At 44.0% G+C, this 19546-nt stretch overlaps 1 protein-coding gene across 1 annotated transcript; it reads right to left on the reverse strand.

Annotated features, from left to right (window-relative positions):
* Window positions 1–2723: 2723 nt before the first annotated feature.
* On the reverse strand, window positions 2724–8739 carry LOC148898008 (ciliary microtubule associated protein 1A-like). Its single transcript, XM_088996367.1, has 7 exons — window positions 8537–8739; window positions 6932–7043; window positions 6636–6839; window positions 6448–6555; window positions 5665–5786; window positions 4907–5047; window positions 2724–3178 (listed from the first exon to the last, which is right to left on the reverse strand). The coding sequence occupies exons 2-7, from the start codon at window positions 7038–7040 to the stop codon at window positions 3062–3064; spliced, it is 801 nt and encodes a 266-aa protein (XP_088852493.1). The 5' UTR covers window positions 7041–7043; window positions 8537–8739; the 3' UTR covers window positions 2724–3061.
* Between the last annotated feature and the right edge of the window lie 10807 nt (window positions 8740–19546).

Below are 19546 nucleotides of genomic sequence, written 5' to 3' on the forward strand. Positions count from 1 at the left end.
ATGGAGAGGAAGAGGGCACGGGTAAAAAGGTAGACTTCTAGCTTGAGGATCCTCGCTGGGATACTGTCAGGACAAGGGCTCTTGTTGCTTTTCAGAGATTTTAAAGCACTCTTAACCTCTCCAAAGGTCGATGGAAGGTCAAGGTCTTGGATGGTGGGGTGATCAGTGAGCTCCTCTAGAACTAAAGGGTCTGTTCAGGAAGGCTGGTTGAGTAAAGATTCAAAGTGTTCTGCCCATCTTTTGCTGATGAGCTTCTGGTCCTTTATGAGGGCTGTACCGTCGCTAGACTTCAGAGGGGAGACAGCACAGTTTCTTGGGCCATAGATGACTTTTACTGCATCATAAAAGTTGTGCATCTTGTTTTAACTGGCATGAGATTGTATTTCAGCCGCCTTCGATGTCTTACCACTCATTCTGCAGGGCACGTAGTTTTGACTGCTCCTTCGCCCTGAGTTTCTGCCATTGCTGCCGTAGCGCAGTTGATGTGGGGTTACTGAGTACAGTGTGCATGTGTTTGAGCATCGAGGTTATTGTGCCTGTGTTGTCAAAAAACCAGTCCTGGTTATTTCTGCGCTTATATCCGATGGATTTCAATGCTGCCTCATAGAGCCTGGAGCTGATAGCGGACCATTTTCCATCAATGGAGTCCTCTCCCAGCAGGATAGGCTCAATGTCTTCCAGGTTTTCAGTAAGAGAGAGACGGACTTTGTCCCGAGCCATAAGCTCTGCTAGACGGGTGCAGTCCAGCCTCTTCTTCCCCGAACTCTGGAGACGAATAGCAGGGCGTATTGCACTCAAAGCCGCGTCATCATGAGTCGGTGGTCTGTCCAGCACTCAGCTCCTCTCATTGCGCGAGTGAGCAAGACGTCTTTTATGTCCGAGCGTCTCACAATGGTGTAGTCGATCAGGTGCCAATGTTTAGAGCGTGGGTGCATCCAGGATGCACCCACTTGTTTTTCAGTTGGACGGTGGTGTTTGTGATGGTCAAGTCATGCTCAGCAAAAAGACTTAGCAGCCGTAGGCCATTTGCATTGACATTCCTTATGCCATGCCCACTAATAACCCCACTCCACACCTTGTTGTCCTTCCCCACTCTTGCGTTAAAATCGCCCAGCAAGAAATATCCTCCTTATGTATGCTGCGGAGGACCTCATCTAATGCCTTATAGAAGCTGTCCTTAGTGTCTTCCTTTGATGGTAGGGTAGGTGCATAAGCACTAAGAAGGGTGGCATCTTTTTTTAGCCAGAGGGATTTTAAGTGACATAAGCCTTTCGCTTATGCCAATCGGTGATTCTGTGAGTTTTAGTAGGAGACTATGTTTTTATTGCAAGTCTCACACCATGCTGATGCTGTCCTTCTTGCGGGTATCCTTTCCAGACGAAAGTATAACCTTGTCCTTCTTCCTTTAGGGAGCCTTCATCCTGGAGTCTGGTTTCACTAAGTGCAGCGATGTCGACGTTGTAGTGGTTGAGTTTGGCTGGAATTAGTGCAGTTCTCCTCGAGCGGGTCGATTAGCCTGGAGTCACGAGACGTCCAGTTACCATGAGTGGCCACGAGGTGTGTGTTTAACACAGGGTGTTGTGATGCTTATAGTGCAGTAGTGCAGTAGCTAGAGGCAAGAGGCATGCTTACTTGCCACCTGTTTGCAACTCTCTCGCTTACAGCTCGCTGCCGCTGGATATCCCTTAGTGGTGAAAAGAGAATCAGCTGTGTAATCGTAATCAGAATCAGAATCAGAATCATCTTTATTGCCAAGTATGTAGAACACACAAGGAATTTGTTTCCGGTAGAACACGCTGCACTAGTATCGTCGTCAAAAAAAAACTGCTAAGTGGCACTATACAGTTCCATTTTGGCTACTGTTGAAAGAGTTCAAAGACTTCAAAGAGTTAATGGCTTGGGGGAAGAAGCTGTTTAAATGTCTGCTGGATTTGGTGCGCATGGATCGGTAGCGCCTGCCTGAGGGGAGTAGCTGGAAAAGGTGGTGGGCAGGGTGCGGAGGGTCCAGTAGGATTTTCCGCGCCCTAGTTTGGATTCTTGCAGTGTGCAAGTCCTCGAGAGTGGGTAGGGCGGTGCCAATGATTTTTTCCGCCGTCCTAACTGTCCGTTGAAGTCGGATTTTGTCCATTTTTGTGGCGGCCCCGAACCAAACGTGTAAGTCTTCCTCTGCCAGTACACAGCCTCTCCATCACCAAGACTCCATACATAGACGAACAACCCTTCACACTCAGTCACACCAAGGGACTGGCATGCGCATATTTGGAATATGGAAGGAAACCAATGTACTCAACACAGAAAGGCTGGAGCTGGATTCAAACCCGCTACCTCTGCAATATGTATTCATATATACAGTAAAGTCTCGTTATATCGATATTCAAGGGAGTCCGAAAAAATATCGATGTAACCGGGACTATCGATATATCCGACCCTGTTTGCATGTAATTTTCTCCGTGCGTGCATAGAAATAGTATCGATATAACCGGGACTATCGATATATCCGATATCGATATAACGAGACTTTACTGTATTTAGATGTGGTCTCTCCAAAATAGTTTAGGTTAACTCAGTGCAATTACAATACTGTACGCTCAAAACGACTAGATTGGCCAATTTTAGAAAGTAAATGACTTTGTATGGTGGAATTGATGTATTGTAACAAATTGTATTCCGCCATATTGTATTGTGACAAATTGCAAGACTGTGTAACTGCACTGTAGTCCAAACAAAAATAAATGAGTTTGATTGTTATTTAGTTTTTTTATTAAAAAATATATTGTAGAACACAATGAACGTAAATTCCCTGACACCAATGAGGTCACAAGTGCCACCTGTATAGTGCATTCAAGGGGGTATTATGTTGGACTTAACTAAGAAGCCACAATATGATGTGCTTAAAAAAAACAACAACAAAAAAACATCTGACTGTTTGCGAGTGTGAGCCGCGTTCACAGACGAGACAAAGTACTGCAGACGCTGAACTGTAAGATCTCATCAACAAATGTCATCCATTAGACTTTGCCTGCTTTGCTTTTTATGATGCCACTGTGTTGAAGTGTTCAGCTCAAAGGAAGGAAAGTGACTGTTGGTATCTATCCGCATCCATGATTGGGCATATGGTGTATTGTGAGTGACGCAGTCCAAAGGTGTAGGCTGGCGCTTTGGAATGTGTTGTGGTGACCTGGACAAAAATAACAGCACACAGCTTTATCATCCATAACTTGACTTGTTAGCGTATTGTCCGCACTATGAGGCTCCCTGCATTATAAGGCACACCTTCAATGAATGACATTTTTAAGCTTTTTTTCCTGCTTTCTGACACCATTCACTCCCAAAATGAATAAACAATGTTTACTATTTCATTCTGAGGTAATGTATTAGTATTTTTGTGATGCAGTTTATCAGAAAGGTATAATATGTAGTGCAATATTTCTCTCACATTGTGGAGGGGAATGTTACCTCCATTCAGTAAATTCAGTAAATTCAGTAAACAACATTCTGATGCTGTTACAGTAAATTAAACATGAGGGCAATCACAATATAGTCACACTCGTCAATCAATAAAATCAATAATAACTCAAATTATAATTCTAAAGCAACCGCATAATAACTCAATGTTGTTATTCACAATATGACTAACCTTCAACTGTTCAACTGCAAACACACAAAAGAAACATGTAAATCTCACTGTATCCGTTCATTCCATATACTGTATAAGGCGCACCAGATTATAAAGCGCATGGTAATGTTTTTGGGGAAAAAGGCTTTTTAGTGCGTTTCATAATGCGGAAAATATGGTAATTGCTTTTCTACAAATAATCAATGGAGTGCCTGCGTCTATCAAATGTGAAATTAAAAATAAATACATAAATCAATAAATCTTGCTGTCTGGTAAAATTGGCCAGCTGTATGTGCCATTCACTTGCGGTCTGTATGTGGTAAATATCTTTACAAGGGAGTCTCAGTGTCTACACAAGTTTCTAATAACACTACAAAATCAGTAGATTTGTTTATCGCTGCATTTTTTAAAATCAAAGTTATAAAAGTGGTCAGAAAGTCATAAAATAGGTAACATTGAGTTAGCTTATTACTTTTGTTCCATGCACAAGCTGTGCCACCGGTTGTCATGGTAATGCAATATTTACTCAACATCAGTCAACATCCTCCCTCCCCCCCAAAAATTTAGTTCAACTCGTTCATTTCCAGATGATGTGCAAACATGTGTCCACTCCAGTGCCAGGGTTTTTGTCATTGTCACTCGAATTCCAGGACCCACAGAATATTGGGTTTTAGGACTACATAAACATTCAACGTAGCATAAGAAACCTTAGACTATCTCCTTTCATTAGAAAAATGAGTTAATTCCTAAATTATATGGGTCTGGAGTTATATGACTTTGAAATGCTTGTGGAAAGGAAAAAAAACATTGCAAAAGGTAATGGCCAGCGCTTTATCGGCACCCAAATGAGAAAAAAAAAAAACAACCCTGAACAAATTCAGGAATGGCGGTCTACGTCATAGTTTCAATTCCGGAATTAATTTGTGAATGGCAGTGAATGAGTTAAATGTGACCTAGTTCAACATTTGTGGTGACTTTTGTGTTTGTCAATACAGCTACCATCTTCAGGAAGCTGGACGTCATTTCAGTGGTTTTCAAACCTGAATGTAACAGAAAAGCTGGGAAACTTTTCCACACTATTATGAATACGATATTTGATTGATATTCATCTTTGGCATTTCATTTTGGCATGTGCACCTTTTGCAACATTTTTAGTGTGATGTACTTTGAGATGCTGTTTTGGATATATAACACCTTGTTGGAAAACAAGGTATTAAATACATGGGAACTGTTATTCAATGTGGGGGAAAAAGGCTAATTGGCAAAATTAAGAAGCAAACTGTCCCCCACCTTCTCAGGACGGTAGACTCCAGGCGCTGGCGTCCTTGTCGCGCTTTGAGGTATGAACTTGCGCCCTGGCATGCTGTACTGAGGGGATTTGTTTAGGTAAATTTGGGGATCCACGGCTTGGTAGGCTGCAGGGCCTGGAGACTGAAAGAGAAAGTACTCATTATTTAAAAAGGCAATTTATCATTTGACGAACAATAAATTAGAGATAGAATGTGTGAGCGACAAGGTGTCAATAACTTGTCGTGACAGGACAGGCATAAGTGCTCACCTTTGAGATTCATGCAGGCAAAGTAACAGACGCGGTTAACACTGTTTTGTTTTATGGTTCTTATGCTAGCTCTACAATGCTCTGTTATTTTGGGAATACGGGCTATATGGTCTCTTTAATTATTAATCACAACTACCTACTCATATTTTCATGCCATTTTGAATGGCCGTTTGAGAAACGCAAGAGAAACGAAACACACTCTCCTTCCTTCTCACTCATTTCCTCTAGTTGTAACATTATAGTGTTGGTACAGCAGCCAGGGAAATCTGCTTTTTGTTTGACAAACACATTTTATAGTTTAGTTAGATTCGCTATTATAGTGCAAGACAGTTTTGCCAACCTCAGAACTTTGTCTATCATATAGAACAGCAGTGAAGGCAGTTTTTCAATTGGACCAAGCTGGTATGCGTGCAGGTGTGACCCTAAGCGAATAGTTTGTGATTGGCTGCATCGCTTGGTGTGCCGAAAGTGTTTCAGACGATTTTTATACCTTTGTGTAGTCTTCCGTGAATTTGCCATTTTTACTGCGACCGTAAAGCGAGGCTGCAGGTGCTGCTCTTATATTGACAGTTTTGGGTCCCAAGACAGGAGGTAGAGTGTTGGATGCTGGACCTGTCAGACAAAAACGTGAAGAAGGGTAGAGCATGAAGAAGGGTACACGAACGTGAAGGGTAGTAAAATAAAGATAATTACCCCCACCCCCCAACCTCCCCTATATATATATATATATATATATATATATATATATATATATATATATATATATATATAGAGAGAGAGAGAGTAAAGTCTCGTCATATCGATATCGGTTATATCGATAGTACTGCTTATTACGATACTATTTCTATGAACGCAAGGAGAAAATTTACATGCCGCAGGATCGGATATATCGATAGTCCGGTTATATCGATATTTTTTCCGACTCCCGAGAATATCGATATAACGAGACTTTACTGGGTTGTATTTTGACACAATACAAGACCTAAATGCAACGCTGTACTACTCCATCTTTGCGATTCCGGTAGAGAAAGATGGTGCTACTCAAGGGTGAGTCTCAGTACTATGAGCGACATCAAGTTTGTGGTGACCAGTGAACATCTGGAAAGATGCCGCTATTTGTGTGGCATACTGTGATTATACCACACACTATTGGAAGTATAACACAACAAATCCCGATTTTAAAATTCAGAATGATGCTAATGCATGTGCCCTGCTGCAGACATTGTTTTTGCCAATTCCAGGAAAGGTAAATGTCAAGAAAAAAATAAGTTACCAGGAGTCATCAGGTTGCTCTGTGCAGCTTGTTTCCACCTCCCGGACAACGTATAAGAAGGAGAACAGTGATAAGTCACCTTGTCTGAACTTTCAAGGTGGTAATGGTCTAAAAACAGCAAATGAAAATGTCATCATTCACAAGTGAGTAGCGTTGTGTTGCTATTTAAAAAAACGTGGTATGCTCACTGGGTGCAGGGACTTGGGCGCGCACTAAATTCTTGGGACGACTACCGAACGAAAATGCTGGCGTCCCATCCCGGCCATTTTTGGTGATGTTGGAGGGGACGAGATGTTTAGGGCCTGGTGAGATTTCTTGCGTGCTTATGTCATACTGGGCACGGAAGCTGAAACTGGGGGCTTTGTATTTTGTCGGATCATGTAGTGCCGAACCTGGATGAAAGGGAAAAAAAGATGGCTCACTCTAATCATATACTGAAAATATTATTCCTGGTTATGGGCAGAAAATTAAAAAAATATTCTACCTGTCAATGAAGGCAAGGCATACTTTGGCCCTGGGCTACTATAGAGGGCAGCTATTGGCCCTCGCGGTCTGTGGGGCCTCCATGATCCAACCCAAGGCTCAACAGGCATTATCTGAAACAAATACCAATATTTAAATTTCCATTTGATGGGCAGTGTAAAAACAACCAGCTAAACTCCCCTTTTTATTATTAGCCAACACTGATTATTCAAGGTACATAATGGACTGGACACCAGTCACATTCAGCGGCTATAAAAAAGTCGCCAAATTAGGGTTTATGACAAGAAAAACAAGACGGAGATCAATAATGTCACTACTTTTTGCCACCAGCCTGTACAATGCAAGGAAAATGTTAATTATTGAGGCTATGAGTAAAAAACATATGAATACCAGTAATGCTTCAAATCAACTCTTTTTATTATGTTTTGTGCAAACACTTGTGTTTCCAAATCTTTCCACCTTGACCAAGGTCCCTGATTCATCTGAGATACAGCCCTGGGGCTGTATGCTGCCACCATGCCTCACTGTAGTTGTGGTGTTCCATTGGTAATGAGCAGTGTTCTACGCCGTACATTGAAGCATAATAGTCCAAATGCCCCTTGATTTTCTGATTTTGTTTTGATCTTGCATGTGCTTGAGCATGACACCAGTGACATAAATGTAAAAATCACCATTTTCATTATACAGTGCATACAATTGCACTGGTTGTCAGGGATCTGTCCATCCATCCATCCATCCATCCATCCATCCATAGAGTTATACAGTATATATAAACTCATCCATTTATAATATCCAAAAAAGGGGAAAGACATTTTTATGCAATTTCGGCTAGAAATATAAAAAGAACAATTCTATTTATTAGAACAGATTAAGTAGAAGGTTATTTCATTTAGTGGGCCACAAAAAAGTCAGACATGTGATTCGCATACATGTGTTTTCAGACTATGGGACGGAAGTTGGAGCAGAAGATTTCCTGAAAGCATAGAGAGAACATTCATATCCCGCACTGGAATAGTTTAACCAAGAATGTCATAACTGGGAGTGCACTGTGCTGTCTGGCAGTATGACAATCACCAGTAAATGTTGCACGAAAGCAATGCAACATTTATCTCCGTCTGTTAGTCAATAACAAAAAAGTCTCACGTGAAGGGTTACTTTAAGGTTCATTAAATCTAAATATAATTTATAAATATATTTTTTTCTGAATGCAATGGGGATGAATTAAAAATGTTGGTCAAAATATTTACCTTTTGCTATTTTTTTTTCTTTCTCTATAGTCTTCATGTAGTCCGGATTTTAGCGCGCACGTTGAACTACAACACAAATTGTTTCGAGGACGCCCACTTCACTATGACAATGTTGCCAGGGAGATAGCTGGACATGCTGAATACATGTCCAAAACTCAAGCAAGTGAAGGAATTTCTAACACTGAGCCTGTCCTGAAAGCATTTTGCAACTTTTATCATGACATATCAGTTTCCTGAACGATTCACACTTAACGCAATTCAAGCGTAGGATTCATAGCATTAATATTATTTTTTTGTATTATCGCTCAGTATTATTCATTTTTTTAAGTAGAAATGTTTTTAACAATTGCACGACAGACCTGTCTGGTCGACCCTTGATATCCTTATCGAAGTTTCACGCGTTGGACAAAAAAGGCTATCCAGCATTTTAGCATACTGACGCCGTCCCTGCGTCTCGGCTGAAAGATGACATAATTACAGCCTGAATGTGATGACGTGACGCCCGGCGGTCCATTTGTACTCGGGTGGCGTTTGCGAGAAACACAGCACACAAGTGCTTATGCACAAAACGGTTGTGTCGGTTTCACACGAAGCGCGCACCTCCGACGCTGACCACAACCAACCGGCTGGTTACGTCACACCTTCAAGTCGCTCAAACGCCTCTTTTAGAAGTCGCATTTCCTTTAAAATTCGCGACAAAAACTTTTTCTTTTTTTTTTTTTGCATTTTGACGGATAAAGTAGACGTTGGCACGAAGAAAGGTGGATCAAAAGTTTAATAGGCGAATAAAGCGGTCAGGAATATGCAGATGGGTAAGCATGCAGATAACTACATGTGTAAATGACCTGCATAAAGATGGCCCCCGACCGCCAGAAAGGTGTGTGGGGTTTGATCTGTTGCCTTCCTCACTTAATAGACCGAGAAAATTAAACGATATCTAATTTAATACAACTAAAATTGAATGCTGTTTAAATTTGGTCAACTTGTTAAGCTCTACGTAATAGTTTTGACATTTGAAAAAGTTTGAAAAGTACCGTACTTTCTGGTGGATAAGGCGCACCCAAAAGCTTTGATTTTCTTCAAAAGATGATCGTGTGCCTTATATGCAGGTGCACTCTATATGTGAAGTAATATTGAGCCACGAGAAGTCTCGCAGCTACTGTCAGCAGCCACTTCCCCCTGAAGAAGTAGTAGTGCGTAACCCCAGCCTCTACTGTAGCGCCTTATAATGTGGTGTGCCTTATATTTGGAAAACTCTGATATATTTATATATAATATTTGAAAACATTTTTCATTCATTACAAGTGTGCCTTATAGTCCGGTGCGCCTAATATCTGGGAAAACTTTGAAAATACACCATTCATTGGGGGTGCGACTTATACTCCGCTGTGCCCTATTCACCGGAAAATACGGGGGTCAAAAATGACCCATTCAGACTGATCGGTTTTTAAGAAACGGGATGAACCTGGGACTTTGAGGCATCACGTTTCCCTTAAATGTAAATGGAAATATAAATATGAGGTACCGCAAGAAAGTATGATTTCACATCACAGATTTACAGATGCGTAAAAACAAAACAAAATATTTTGTTGGGACATCTGGAAACATTCCCTTGACGGGGGAGTACTGTCATGATCTGGTTGGCGACCAGCGGGTGGCGCTGTCGGCCCCGCCTGCACCTGCACAGGTGCTGGTCATCCCGAGCCTTGGCGGACTGCCACGTTCGGATTGGCAACCACCGGGTAGTGCTGTCAGCCCTGCCTGCTGCCTCGCAGGTGCTGGTCGTTACAATCAGTGACACTCAAAAGGACTCCCGGCACGACCATTCCCTGTCGGGTCATTTTATATGCATGTGTACATGTTTAATGTTTGTTGTATGCAATTGTATGCTGTGCATGTGTTTGTTTCACCTTGGCGGACTTTTAATCTTGGTTTTCTTTTGAGACTTTGTATTTTTTCTGTTCAGATGATTTTGATGTTTTAGATTTCGTTCCTGCTGACTTTATTTTAATACAATTTTGTCAAACACAACCTCCTGCTCCCACATCTGCCATCACCACCTTGCATAACGTGACAATTAATAATATTGGCACAATATCTTTGCCAACCTCCTCCCCTTCCAAATGTCATAAATCTAACTTAACTACATGACTAAAAATATGATTCCATATGTCATAATAAAAAAAGTAAGATATATTTCACTACTTAATGGGGGATGAAAGAGAGTGCTCCTGAAAAACATAACTATGTTTGAATTTTCACCACTTCTACCTCTAAATCAATTTACCTGTTGAAATGGAAACTATAGTTGTTGTTTAGATCACATTTGGAAGCAATTTACCTCACATATTCGCATTTTTATGACTGTCACTTATCACATCTAAACTCTAGTTACAGTTGAGAAAAAGGCAAGATTTTTTCCCCCAGCAAGTTACAGTTTTCTCACTTTATCTGCATTGGTCAAATAACATGTACGCATTTCAATATTAGTGGTGCAATCAGTTTTCCCCACCCTGGTATAGTGGTGATCAGGTATATATAAACATTTTGAATTACTTATTTAAAACAAGGTAACGTGGATGATTCAGAAAACAGCGTTGGTTCAGTGCAACTTGTTTCAGCATTCTGTAATTACTAAAAAAAATATACTAATATATACTATATTCTATATTATATACTATATAATATACTAAAAATAATCTCTCATTCATAAAACACCAACAGGCTAACACCGTAGTTAAATCTGTTTAAAAAAATCTGTGTGTGACGGGTGTCACAACATTGACTGTCTTGAGCTCCACATTGCTGTAATAATACCAGATGCATGGATGTGTCTTTTTATTTATTTTATTGCTGCAACACAGTATGGCAGAATGGATGGGTGAAGTCGCTTGGGTTTCGCTTTGTGAATAACATAAGACTTGTCCAAGTAGTTCTGAGAACTATGGGCGGGACCGTTGCATCACTTCCGTCACAATTTAATAATATTAGTGCACAACTCAGTTACATACACCCCCCTTAAATTATGCAGAAGTGAGGCAACATACACACGGAAGACCAACAGGCAAAATAGACAAGCTTATCGGGCAAAGATGTACAAGAAAGTCAATCATAGGAATTCTTTTTTCAGAAGTGTGAAGGAATAGGGTGGTACAAAAGCCATTCCCATCACAGACTAGTAGAAATGCCATTGACATTTCACAAAACTGTACATAACGACACCCATTAATGAGAAGCCATAAAGATAATGGTGACAATTGGCACACAGCACAAGCAAAAAAAAAATCAAATAGTCATACTAAACCCATATTAATGTTGGCATCCCGACTGATGGGACATCTCACATATCAGCCTATTAGGAGGCTTAACTGTTGTACGACATCTTGTGAAATTGACGGGGCCTTGTGTGTCCTGTGGATGTGTGCAAATGACCTCCTCCAGTTAAGGTCTCAACTGGGGGTGAGTCGAGAGTCGAGTGTGCTATGTCAAACACCGGGTCTGTCGAAAGTTCGGTCTGTGTGTGGATGTCATGGCCTAAACACTGAGTTCTCTCACTGACATCCCCTGGACATGCATCGGCGGAATCACGCCAGTGCTCATGTTCCTCTGCCTGAGCCGGAGACTGCATGACCCAGTTCTCAGTGTGCAGCTGAGCATCCTCCTGATCATCAGGAACTGAGCTTTTCTCACTCCCGCGATGTGCGTCCATCTCTGACCCATCTGAACATGAACCAGGCTCCACCTGCCCCGAAAATGTCAAGAAGTCAACCGGAAGCAGTGAGTTCCTGTGTACAACCTTCTCTCTGTCTGTGGCATCATCCCGGATCCTGTACACATTGATCAACGGCTTCACAGACACCACGTCATAAGGGGGTGACTCCCAATGATCCGCAACTTTGCCAATGGCAACCCCTTGACTTTGAGGTTGTAGATCTGGGCGTGGCGGGTCTGTTCCTTGGCTGCATGCTGTTGAGCAATTTGCATGGCTTCAGAGAGGTCTCTCTTCAAGGTGCTCACAAACTCATTGTGACTGACAACATTGGCGTTCTCCGAGACATAATGGAACATAATGTAAATGGGCACGCGAGTGACACGTCCAAACATCAAATAGAATGGTGCAAAGCCCGTCGTCTCATGTACTGTGCAGTTATATCAGAAAGTCAACATGTTCAACATCTCTCGCCATTTGGACCTAGACTTTGGGAGAAGTGTTCTGATCATGCCTCCAAGGGTCCGGTTGAATCTTTCTGCGATACCATTACCCATGGGATGATACAGTGTTGTGTGGGACTTAATAATAATAATAATAATACATTTAATTTACAAGCGCCTTTCTGAACACCCAAGGACACTTTACAACAAAGACAATACACAAAATAGTAAAATCATGCATAAAACTGCAGAATAAATTAGACCAAGAAAGCAAGTTTAAACAGGTGGGTTTTCAGGTGAGATTTGAAAGTAGAAAGAGAGTCAATGTTGCGGATGTTGGGTGGAAGTGAGTTCCAGAGTTTAGGAGCAGAGCGGCTGAAAGCTCTGCACCCCATCGTAGTGAGATGGGCAGAGGGCATGTAGAGGTGGAGGGAGGAAGAGGATCTGAGGGCCCGAGAAGGAACAGAGATTTGAATTAGGTCAGACAGATAGGGGGGGGGCAAGGTTATGGATGGCTTTAAATGTAAACAGAATTATCTTGAATTCAATACGGAGTTTAACAGGGAGCCAGTGGAGCTGTTGGAGGACAGGGGTGATGTGGTGAAAGGAGGGTTTTTTTTTGTAATGATCCGGGCTGAGGAATTTTGGACTAGTTGGAGTTTATGGAGACATTTTTGATTGACCCCGAAAAGAAGTGAATTACAATAATCGATACGGGAGGTGACGAGACTGTGGACGAGGATAGCAGTGGTGTGAGGGGTGAGAGAGGGGTGATTGCGGAGGTGAAAATATGCAGACCGGGTTATGTTATTTATATGGGAGTGAAAAGATAGTGTGCTATCGAGGATGACACCCAGGCTCTTAACCTGAAGGGCGGGGGACACGGTAGAACTGTCAATGGTGAGAGAGAAACTGTTTGCTTTGTGAAGGCTGGATTTTGTACCGACAAGGAGAAGTTCAGTTTTCTCGCTGTTTAGTTTGAGAAAGTTATGAGAAAACCAGGATTTGATTTCTGCGAGGCAAAGTGTAAGGGATGCAGGTGGAAGAGAGGCGTCGGGTTTACTGGAGAGGTAGAGCTGGGTGTCATCCGCGAAGCAGTGAAAATGAATGCCAAATTTGCGGAAGATATCACCAAGGGGAAGAAGGTATATAATAAAGAGAAGGGGCCCCAGAACAGACCCTTGGGGCACACCAGAAGACACAGAGGAGGACCGTGAAGTGAATGAGGTAATTTGGATAAACTGTGAGCAGCCAGTGAGGTAGGAGTGAAACCAACTAAGTGGGGTGTGTGTCACGCCTAGGGTGGAGAGTCGGTTGAGCAGGATGGGGTGAGAAATGGTGTCAAAGGCCGCAGATAGATCAAGAAGGATGAGAATAGAGAGGGAGCCGGTATCTGCTGCTATGAGAAGGTCATTCGTGATTTTTATGAGGGCTGATTCAGTGCTGTGGCGGGGACGGAAACCAGACTGGAATTGTTCATAGAGGTTATTGTGAGTGAGGTGAGAGTGGAGTTGACAGGCGACGTTTTTTTCGAGAATTTTAGCGATAAATGGAAGATGCGAAATTGGACGTAGGTTATTGAAATCATTGGGATCTGAACCAAGTTTTTTCAGGATTGGCGTTACAGCTGCGGTTTTGAGAGGGACAGGAACAATTCCAGTGGACAATGAGGAATGAATAATAGCTGAAATAAAAGGGAGGAGAGCGGGTAGACAAGATTTGATGAGGACAGTAGGGAGGGGGTCAAGTTGAAAGGTGGAATTCTTGGACTTGGTGATGAGGTCAGAAAGTAAGGAGGGATGAGGGAGTTCAAAAGACGACAGCAGTTGATAGGGAGTAGGAAGGTTGGGGGAGGGGGGATACAGAGGAGCCGAGGTGCTGGTGGATCTTGTTGATCTTTTCAGTGAAAAACAGAAGTAGTGCGTTGCAGGTGTCTGGGGAGTGAAAGTGTGGGGGGAGAGAGATAGGGGGTTGAATGATTTTGGTGTACAGGGAAAACAGAGTCAGTGGATTCCCAGTGTTAGCGTCAATCAGTCAAGAATAGTATTGTGATTTTGCGCATGTGATAGAGTCCTTGTAGTGGATGAGGTGGGCTGTGTACATGTCCTGGCCGGTCTTTCTGTAAAGTCTTTCCAGCTGCCGAGTTTTCGCCTTGGTGGAGCGGAGTTGGGCTGTGAACCAAGGGGCGGATCGAGTGAATTGGACTGACTGCGATTTTACAGGAGCAAGGGTGTTGAGCATGTTTGCAAGGTCCGTGTTGTATCGGGAAACAAGTTCATCGGGGGGGGAGTTGTAGTCCGGATTGAGGCTGGCAGCCATTGCAGTGAGGGTGACAGTGTCAATGTGTTTGATGTTCCGATAAGTGATGATGCGCGGTGGCTTGGGGAGAGAGAGTGAAATGGGAACGTTAAATGAGACAAGGAAATGGTCCGTTACAGGTAGTTCGTTTGCTGTGCAGTTGGCGGGGGTAAAACCACAGCAGCATATTAAGTCCAGGGTATGCCCTTTTATATGCGGGGGGAAATCAGAGAATTGATGCAAGCCAAAACTCTCCAGTGAGGAAATAAAGTCTTTGGTGAGGGGATGGGTGGAATTGTCAATGTGTATGTTGAAGTCCCCAAGGATAATAATATTTGGTGACAGAGTGGAGAGGTGTGTGAGGACAGCTGAGAAGTCTTTTAAAAAGTCACGATGTGGTTTAGGGGGACGATATACACTGGCTATAACTGTGGGAGATGGACCAGAAATTTCACACGCAAGGCATTCAAATGAGAGAGTTTCCGGGACTGGCACTTGAATGACCTTCCAGATCTCGCGGTAAAATATCGCGAGACCGCCTCCACGGCCCGAGAGGCGGGGTTTTGAAAGGTAAACAAACCCCGGTGGCGTCGTGTCGTTCAACTCGGAAAAGTCCCCCGCCGTTTGCCAGGTCTCATTCAAGCAGAAGAAGTCCAACTTACGGTCACTAAGGATGTCTTGGATGAGACAAACCTTGCCCGTAAGCGAGCGGATGTTCAGGAGGTCGAAGGTGACGCTGGTGGTGTCATTTTGAGGGGAATTGGCCGACCTCGCCAGGCCGACTAACACACGGTGTTGCATGGAGCGGCTGTAACCTCTGCGTGGCCGGCGGAAAGATGACCACAGGGAGGTGATATCCTTGGAGTCGTCGAGGTGAAAGTCTCGACGTTATCCGCGGTGGATATACCTCCGGGAAGGGCGGCGAGCGATTTCCGGGAATTGGAAAATCGCCTGTCGCACGCTCGTCCATCGGGAGCATAGTTCAAGCAGCTCTGACGCCGAATACTGCAGCCGTCCAACGGGTCGATAGAGGAGCGACATGATAGCAACCAGCAACGTCCAGAGACAGGCAGCGTCCAGGATAGCCCTCAACAGCGGGTACAGGTGGGTGGAGATGGTACGTGTTCTCGTCCGTGATCCGGATAAACGACCGGAATCACGAGACGATCCGACAGCCAAAGCGGATTGGAATTCGACCATAAGTTCCTCTGATGGCTGTCGAGTATTTCCAGTGGTTACAGGAATCGTGAAAACTAAAAAGAAGCCAAAATGTTTGCGGGCGAATAGCGGCAGCCAAAAGCGCGCCAGCGTACACTCGACCCGGAAGTTTCAACTTGTGCACCTCTGCCATCTCAAGAAGATCCTTGATGAGCCTACTCTCAAAGTTAGCTCCCTGATCCGAATGGATTCTTTTGTGGAACCCATAAATGCAGAAGAACTTGTCCCACAGGCAGCGGGCAACTTGCTTTGCTGTTTGGTTCCTGCAAGGGAAGGCAAGAGCCAACTTTGAAAAATGGTTGGTGACAAGGACATCTGTGGTTTTGTTGTCGCTGGACTCCGCTGTCCAGAAATCGATGCATACGAGCTCCATTGTAGAGGAAGTGCGGATGTTCTCCAAGGGTGCCCGGGCGTCTGGCTCGGGGGTCTTACCCAAGATGCACCTCTGGCACTGCCTTACATGTCTTTCTCCATCCTCGTCCAAAAGAACCGTTCACTAGCCAAAGAGAGTGTCCTAGAACAGCCCTGATGACCAGCCGCGTCATGAACACCATGTAGGACGTGGTGTTTCAGAGACCCAGGTATGACAAACTGAAAGACTCTTCTGTTCATCTTACCTTACTCTGTAAAGATCCCGTCACGAACTTTCAGCTTCTTCCAATGCCTCAACAACAGAAGCACACAGCTTGTCTCAGCTGCTCTTTCAGGTTTGGTGGGTGTCATATGTCGCTGGACATAGAAAATGACTCGGCTGATTGTAGAATATTGGTGCTGCAGGTCACGTAACTGACTATGGTGAATGACAATGGAAGAGTCTTCCTCAGGTAGCTGTAGTGACAAGGTTGCTCCAAAGAGTCGAGAGGCACCACCAGTCTGATGGACATCTAAAACTGCAGACACCTCCTGCACATCAATTGCACTTCCAGACGACTGATCAGGAGCTTCCTACTGGAGAACTTCTCCATCATAATCACCAGCCATGTGGACAGCCTGACAGTTTGTGGTCGAACGGAAAGCATCCTGTACAGTCTCATTCACAACCCCTTGGACTCCGTTCAGTAAGTATTGGTAGGGTTCTTTCACCAGGCGATTACTCACACAAGACTGGACGATGGGTTCTCGACTCAGTGCATCAGCCACTATGTTCTTGGGCCCTGGGACGTACTTCAAGTCAAAGTCATAGGCTGCCAGCTTCGACACCCGCCTCTGCTCGCAGGCAAATAGTTTGGGCTTCGTCAGGATATATGTCAGGGGATTGTTGTCAGACCAGGCAGTAAAATGTCTGCCTTTTAGCCAGTGGGAAAACACATTCGAGCCGATGTGCAGGATAGTTCAATTGGGCTCGTGACAGCGTTTTACTAGCAAATGCCACTGGTCTCGCAACCTTGTCATCAGGCTGAAGCTGGGAGAGGACGGCTCCAATGCCTTCAAATGATGCATCGACAGCAAGGATGAAAGGTTTCCCGAAGTCAGGATGGGCTAACGTTACACTGTTTGACAGATCGCTCTTCAGGGTCTCAAAGGCAATTTGACATTCAGTGGTCCAGTCCGCCGATGTTAACTTATCATGATTTGGCGCATCCGATGTAGGTTTCGACCTTCGTCTGGCTTTACCATGATTTTTCTGGCCTGAAAGGAGATTGAAAAGGGGCTTGGCCTTGATGAAGCAGTCCTCAATGAAGTGCTGATAATACAACACAATTCCCAAGAAAGACCTAATCTTCTGCGAGGGAGTGAGGCCATCACTCTCCATGAGGTCGGGCACCTGCACCCTGTTTATCGCTTCCACCTTTTCAGGGTCTCTGTGTGGCAGTGGTACAGAACAAGCTATCTGACTTCAGGACCTTGTGTGTTCCTGTGAAGATAACCGTCTTCTCCGTGGGGACACTGGAAGTGAGGGACTCTTAATATTGTTTCAAGATCATCTGTTGAACTGTTGGGAGGGTCATGAACTTCATCCGCATCATAAAAGTCTGTCCCTCCACGTATCGGAGACTCATACTCCCTTGGATGAGGAGACATTAGTTTCCCAACTGTGGTGATCTTGAGGGCTGTACTTGTGTGGGGCAGTTGCTTCTGGAGTGATCGGGTAATTAGCACAAAATGCAAACTCTCTTTTTGTGGCAGTGAATTAGCGCAGAATGGTCAGCGTTAGCACAGACAGCACACGGTAGCTTATTCAAACCGTCCACCATAGGAAGTCGTGACTTGCTTCTACCAGAGGCAGAGGGATTGTTAGCTCCCTGCGGGCGACCTGGCTGAGTGGGATATTTGACTGTTGTCCTGGCCTGCTGTATTCTGCAGCATTTGAACTTTTATTTACATGAATATTTTCGATGGATTGACTGTTCACTGCTGCTGACATGGCAGTCCTGTGACTCATTTCTGTCTGGTATTCGTCCAGGATAGCTTGGACCTCACCGGCCGACCATTTATCTATTGTTTTTGACCTTAATGTCATGGAAAGCTCTTTGGATGGGCAATTTTTAATAAACACCTGTGTTACATCCAGGGAAGAACAGTCAAAATCTCTGCCCTGTTCTTTGACATGGATTGTGGCAACTTCCACTGTGTTGTTTAGCCTCAACCAATAGTCATAGATGTCCTCCTTATCCCTGGGCAGTGTGGTGTATAAGTCTGCTAGAGGGAGAGGTGAGAACAAGTGGCAGTCGAAAAAGGCTTACGAAGAAGGCTATAGATGGCATTTGGGTTCTGGGTAACATCAACTCCACTGTTTCTTGTGCTGACTTTCACAATATCTTTAGCTCTACCGCTGATGTTCATGAGGATTTCCTCTGCCTGATGCTCAGGTGCTACTTTTCCTCTCCTCATGTAGTTCCTCATTTGGTCTTCCCACTCATCTGCATTCACTGTATCCGTGTGATCACCCCTGAAAGTCGGTGGCTCGCAGACTTTCCTGTGCGGCAGTATCAGGACTTGAGATGAGTAAGGACTTTCTGCGGATTTGTCAACGGGCGCGTCATGTAGGATTGATGTGTTCTTCATCGTAACGTTATGTGTTGGGCTGAGGTGTGCAACAATGCTGTCTGCCAGCTGCTGGCCAATGTATCTTATTATTTCACTCATCTGACCAACTACGTCAGGTGACTGGAGTCAGGGATCTGTCGCTGGTGTGTCAGGAGTTTGTGTGGTCATCGTAAATGCAATGCACTGGGTCTGGGAAGGAACTCTGTCCCCACTAACATAAGTGGCCTCAGCTAGAACCTGCCCATTCCCCTCTGTACAAACTACATCACTCTGGATTTCACTACATAACTGTGACACGGTCGGGATGCCTCTACCTCTACCAACACACTTATTCAAAGGTGTGCTAAATGTCCCTTGTAAGGAGCTCATTCTTAAACTTAACAGAAAAAAAACTACAGGAAAAAAACACACTAATTGTACAACAGCGGTTCAGACAATTAACACACAATTTGCAGAACGGGGGTCGAGACACCGTCCACCGAGTGATGGGATGAAGACACTGTGCAGCATCGCGGTCCTGGTCTGAAGCGGAGAGTCACTTGTGATATCCGGGTCACGGCACCAATGTGACGAGTGTCACAACAGTGACTGTCTTGAGCTCCACATTGCTGCCGTGTTAATAATACCAGACGCGTGGATGTGTCTTTTTGTTTCTTTTATTGCTGCAACACAGTATGGCAGAAGTGATGGGTGAAGTCGCATGGGTTTTATCT

Source organism: Hippocampus bargibanti, linkage group LG05 (genome assembly GCF_051943395.1).
Source record: "Hippocampus bargibanti isolate YZ-2025 linkage group LG05, ASM5194339v1, whole genome shotgun sequence".
Taxonomy (NCBI): domain Eukaryota; kingdom Metazoa; phylum Chordata; class Actinopteri; order Syngnathiformes; family Syngnathidae; genus Hippocampus; species Hippocampus bargibanti.

What these genes read in the sequence shown, in the direction of transcription:
- LOC148898008 (XM_088996367.1), bottom strand. Translation starts at nt 7,040, where the DNA reads ATGCCTGTTGAGCCTTGGGTTGGATCATGGAGGCCCCACAGACCGCGA. An exon ending in CGCCCAAGTCCCTGCACCCA is followed by an intron (nt 6,556 to 6,635) that starts GTGAGCATACCA and finishes TGCTGTTTTTAG; the next exon opens with ACCATTACCACCTTGAAAGT. An exon ending in GAGTCTACCGTCCTGAGAAG is followed by an intron (nt 3,179 to 4,906) that starts GTGGGGGACAGT and finishes ATTTTTGTCCAG; the next exon opens with GTCACCACAACACATTCCAA.